The sequence below is a fragment of the Antrostomus carolinensis genome, unplaced genomic scaffold (genome assembly GCF_000700745.2).
Source record: "Antrostomus carolinensis isolate BGI_N321 unplaced genomic scaffold, ASM70074v2 scaffold24346, whole genome shotgun sequence".
NCBI classification, from domain to species: domain Eukaryota; kingdom Metazoa; phylum Chordata; class Aves; order Caprimulgiformes; family Caprimulgidae; genus Antrostomus; species Antrostomus carolinensis.
The window spans coordinates 8478-14237 of NW_010320144.1; the positions used below are offsets into that span (position 1 = coordinate 8478).

The 5760-nt window shown below is 37.1% G+C and overlaps 1 protein-coding gene across 1 annotated transcript; it reads right to left on the reverse strand.

Annotated features, from left to right (window-relative positions):
- Nucleotides 1-262: 262 nt before the first annotated feature.
- LOC114818637 (deleted in malignant brain tumors 1 protein) lies at nt 263-5580 on the reverse strand (the record flags this gene model as incomplete). Its single annotated transcript, XM_029085328.1, has 6 exons — nt 5541-5580; nt 4925-5078; nt 4509-4717; nt 3109-3281; nt 2327-2715; nt 263-534 (listed from the first exon to the last, which is right to left on the reverse strand). Coding segments are annotated over exons 1-6 (1237 nt in total), but the record flags the coding sequence as incomplete, so codon positions are not given.
- Nucleotides 5581-5760: the final 180 nt, after the last annotated feature.

Below are 5760 nucleotides of genomic sequence, written 5' to 3' on the forward strand. Positions count from 1 at the left end.
TTTAAGGTCCCTTCCAATCCAAACCATTCTATGATTCTATGATTCTGTGATCTAAAATACGATAGAAAGGAAATAGCTTGTAAACCTTATAAAACTATTTAATAAAAATTAATTTAACAAAATCCCTGAAAGAATTATAGCAGAGTTATGAATAAACCAGTAAAAGCCTATTTCAGAGCTGGATTTCATGTCTGAACATGAACATTACTGAAACATACAGTAACATACAGAATCTCATGTTATTTAAATTATTTAAACTTACCAGCGTTCTTGTTCTCAGCGTGAGCTTCCCGAAGTTGAATAGGTCCAATAACAACATTTACTTTTTCCTGGGAAGAACCTGCATTTCTCTTGAACCTACGAAGACAGCCTTGATAGCAGCGGGAAGAGTAGTCATTGTACCTGCACACCACCAGCTCACACTGCAGGTAAACTGATGAGTATCGACGAACAAACGAAAAAGCGTTAAATCCAAACCGAGCAACTTCACTGTACGGTGAATAGTAAGAAGAGTAGGTAGGATCCTTAACACATCTGGAAAGATATAAAATTAACAGATTAGCTATTGTGAATAAAAACCACTATTGCACTATCTCTGTGCAATATGTTTCAAGTTCAAATATAAAACCAGAAAGTAAGGGTGTAAGAGAATTCAAAAGATTTTTAAAAAGCTTGTGTTTTTAGCTAGAAAAGAAATTAAGAGACAAAAGTAAGTAAGAGTGGCAGTGATTTCTACCACAACAATGTATACAGCACGGAAATTTCACAACTCAACAAAGTTCATGTAAACATGAATAGCTGAAAAATATCTGGGGGTTCTGCTGGTTTCCGTGTTTCAGGTGATGACCTGTTTTGCATTTGGTAATCCTGTTTGCAAAGAGGCCCCTGCAGACTGTTGCAGAAGCAGAAAAAGCCCTTTCTACTCTGGAAGGACAAAACTAACTCTGATAAATCCTTTTTTGTTAAATAAATGTGCTCTTTAGTTCTTTGATGTTTGTAGAGTATCTTGCTTGAGGAATCTCAATACCTGGTAGAGGTCTCCAGATGTTTCACAGAGCAAGCTGCTAGAATAACTTTCCTGTCAATGAGTTTCATTTCCTGACAATTACTTGCCTTAGAAGTTACTTAACTTGGATCTTAGTCATTCTGATTTAATTTAACCGCCATGAAAAAATATTACAATAATTCACCCCAGAATATTTCAATGTTGTCATTAATTATCTTTGTATCTCAAAAAAAATTCAGATGTGCTCATTTGTTTAATAAAGACCCCAAGGTTTTTAAGTCCTCTCATTCTTGGTTTATTTTATACTGCAGTGGTATCCCAACACACTTTATATTTATATATGGACGTTATTGATTTTAGATTCATTAAATAAATTTACTTTTGACACAGTTCCTTGTCATATGAATACAAATGAATTGGAAAATGATCAGAATCTATTTGCTCCATCTCCCTGGTGATTGTCCTACTCGCAAAGGTAGACAGTCCTTCTGTGTCCTGTTTAATGAATATGTATGTTTATAGATAAAATAAAAAGAAATCCTAACAAAAGGAAAACATTCTTGAGAGTCACATGAAGTGTAAAGGGGAGGAGATTCACCCAGCAGGCAGGAGCCACTATGTCACTTTATTAGCCTGTCACAAGCCTGACTTCCAGCTTAGTGGCAGGTTACTACACCACTAAGGTTACTGATGTGAACGTTCACCCAGCAGGCAGAGATTCAAATCCCACCAAGCACAGAAGGGAAATATATCAGCATAAACCTTTCATTCCTGAAATAAAATGGGACACTTTCATACTTTTAGATCCCTGTCAGTTTTGCATTCTTTACAAGATGCCACAACTTTTCCGCTTCAAATCAAAAGGCAGATTTTGTGTCAAATTAAGCAAAATGTTTTAGGTTTTTAGAATAGCATAAAGAAAAGACTAAGGAATTTCCTTTCTTTTTGAACAGACTGGTTTGTGTTCTAGTTATGATGCTGCACGAAACTACTTGCAAAACTCTAATTCTGATGTACAGCAACATAGAGCCATTGACTTCCTTACATTTCATGTAACTATTTCAGAAACAAATTGAGAACCTCAGTTTCTACACTGCCTTCTTGTGTGAAATCTCAGTGCTTCACTGCAACTTCTGAATGGCATTTATTTCTCATATCATATTTTATTAAGGCTTTGCCAAAAAGTTTTTCTTAGAAGTATATTTTTATTGAGAATTGCAGCCTATGTACACTGGTCCTAAATAACCCCTTTCATAACTGAAGCTCTTTAAGATATATGGACAGAGATAGTTTTTATGTAATTCTTTAGAAATTTCTTACCCACTTCTGATCAACTGATAGGCCAGAGTTCTAAAATTTTTAGGATCAGGTGATGCCACACATGTGTCCACAAATACCACCAGATTTGGGTCAGAGCTGTCAAGAGAAGCTTGAAGGAACAAATTCTGATTCAGGTCAACGTAGTATGGAAAGTCATGCACTGGCCACAGGAAAGATGAGGAATTGTAGAATGTCAAGTTCATGTCGTATCTGCCATACTGGGTTTCACTGTCATTAATGACGTCATCGGCAGTGTACATTACTTGCACCCAGGTGTCCTGGAGCATTTTGCAGTTGATGTGCAGGTGAAGGTCCTTTTGCCTTTTGATGATGTAATCAGAAGCAGACACTTTTATCACATTGGAGTAGGTGATCGTTTCATTGTCACCCTATTTGACACATTAGATGAGTACAAAATTATCACATGCAATCATGTTCACAACCTGTACTATAAACTGTAAGTACCAGGTCCTAATATTAGTCAGAAAGAACATGTCATACTCAAAAGTCCCAAGCACCCTGGATAGGATTGTTCACTTAACTCTCTCCTCTACTTTATTCTCTAGAACACCACTCTGAAACAGATACAGGGACTACCTGAAGCCTGGAAAAGTCAGTAGGAATCTTTAACAAACCTTAGCCTCCAGAAACACATGCTGCTTTTCTGTGTTTTGAATACCTGTAGGCTACAACACCCTTTGCGATTCAAAACAATTTTACAAATGTCTATTAAGTTGCCATGCCCAGACTTGGAGAGCTCTCCGACATATGTTGACACCAACCTGTCTACGTGTACCACAGCCGTTGTATGGAACGTTGAATATAACCTCAGTTGGTGTAATTGTTGGTCTACAATAAGAGGCAGACAAGCCTATGTTCCACACCGAGTAGCCCTGTGACTGGAGATAATGTCTGTCTATAACTGCGCGCATGTAGGTTGGCAAGCACACAAGGGCTAGGGAAGAAAATACGAATTATTAATGATATTAGGTACTTGATAATACTTGCATGTTACAATTTCAACAAATGCAATAGCTACTACCATTTAGGGGAGAGAATTCATAAGCCAAACCACTTATTTTTACACATTAGACTTAGATATGAATAAACAATAGTCTCTGACAATGTTGAACTTCAGTTACACGCCTGACAAAAAATATGTAGCTTACAATAGACTTTTGTTAAGACCTTGAGCCTGTATCACCACTCACACAAAAATACTAAGCAGTGAGAGTTTTTCCTCAGTAAGAATCCAAAAGCTGTTGTGGAAAGTGTAGAGCTAAACGTACACGCTGGCTTGCAGAAACACTACTTGGATGGGAGGGGATCCTGAAATTATCTCCATGAGGGTTTACTGAGTCCATGACATGAAAAGCAATGATCCCAGGGAGAGTTTGGCCTTTTGTAGAGAGAGATATCTGATGACAGGGACCTATTGGCAACACTCGGGCTCTTGGAAGGCAGCTACAAAGAAAACGGAGCCAAAAGTGATGGCCACTGTTTGTGCCTAGAGAGGTTGTGAGTACACATTAGATAAACTTTCCCACTGGGAATGTAGAACAATAGTGGAACAGGTCACCCAAAGAAGTGGCTTTGAATATTTTGTCCTTTGAATGTTTCTAGAGACTCAGCTAGACAAATTCATAATGGACCTGATCTGGTGTCGACAATGCTCTGCTTTGAATAGTTGGACTAAGAAGCTTCCAAAGGTCCTTTCTAAGCAATATTTCAATGATTCTATGAAAATCTGTCCACAGAGGTAGAAAAAATATACATGAATAATGATGTGATAAGAAGAAATACGAATTTAGACTGGCCATTGCAGAAAACATCAAAAGAAAATTAATTTGATACTTGAAGATTTTTTAAAATGAAAAAATAATTATTGTCTGAAAGTGATGGGTGAATAACCAGTTATGAAATTCAAGTAGGAATGTGAATTTAGACTGGCCATCGCAGAAAACATCAAAAGAAAATTAATTTGCTACTTGAAGATTTTTTTTACATGAAAAAATAATTATTGTCTGAAAGTGATCGGCGAATAACCAGTTATGAAATTCAAGTAGGAATGTCATCTGTGTGGGATTTCTTCAACAACATTAACAAATACTTATTTAGCAAATAATATCAGGGTATAAAAACTTCTGAGAAAAAACAAGACTACAAACAGAAAGGAACTTACTGGTGTTCTCATCTGCTGGAAAGGAATGATACTCAGCATGAAACCCTCTGTTGGAATATCTGGAGTCACTGTGAAATCTAACGGTCATAAAGTTTGAGGATGATGTGTATGTGAGAGCATAACTAGAACAAATTCTTCCAAGCAGAGGAGAGCTATGGGGTGGCCCATCGTAGATCTCAATATAGTCATTCTGACATCCACCTTGCAACCTGAGGAAGAAACATGAATATATAATAAAATGGATTTAGCAAACTTCATTTTTAAATGCTGAACAAATGATAAATTAAGACACTGCACTCATAAAATTCCCATGTAATATTTATAATGCACTTATAAACATGGGAAATGTGCTTGGAAATTGTGGTTGTAGAGGTTTGGGACCCTTTTATTGCCCAAGCAGGAAGTGGTTTACTTACTGAATACTTCCAAATGTCAGCATAATGCGGAAATTATTCATCACTTGTATTTGCCACAAACAATCTGCGTTATCTGGATAATTCAGAGGATAAGAAGGACTCTGAAGTGTTCCAGAGGAATTAAAAAGTAAGCCACCACAAATATAATTTATAGCTGAAAAAAAAAATATATAGATGAGATTCATTTAGATATACTTCAGATAAATTTAAAATATATTTTATGTATCCAAGCCATAGCAACAGGAGGATAAATCTCCAGAGAAACTGAATGGTTGTGCTCTTCTCACTCAGGCTACAAGTGTGATGGCACCTTCAGAGAAGTCAGCTTAAGGAAAACCTAAGTATGACAGAAAGCGAGAGGTGCTCTCCCAAATAACATAAAATCTTGAGAAGACAGAAAATAGGTTTACACACAAAATCAACACAGTCAGATGTTCAACCCCAACAACAAAGTCAGACAAAGAGAGGAGAAGCAAGTAGGACTTTGAAAGTTAATACCAATAATGATGTTTTCAATAAGTATTACAATGTGCAACTGATACAACTGCAGCCTAAATATTCATAAATAATACACCACAAAATGAACACATTAGACAGCTGAAAACAGCAGACACACCTGGGGTACTCGATGGTGGAGTAGAAACAGTGGTCGTCATTGTGGCATCTGTTAGAACAGGAAGAGAAAGAAGTAAGTGAGGACCTTGTGGATGAAGAAGCATGGTGTGGTGGATTCAACATTTTGGTGCAGCTAATCCCAGCCTCCTATCTCACTCTCCCCCTTGCCCGAGGACTAGGGGAAAAAACTGGAAGGAAAAGCAACGGTACCTGAGCACACA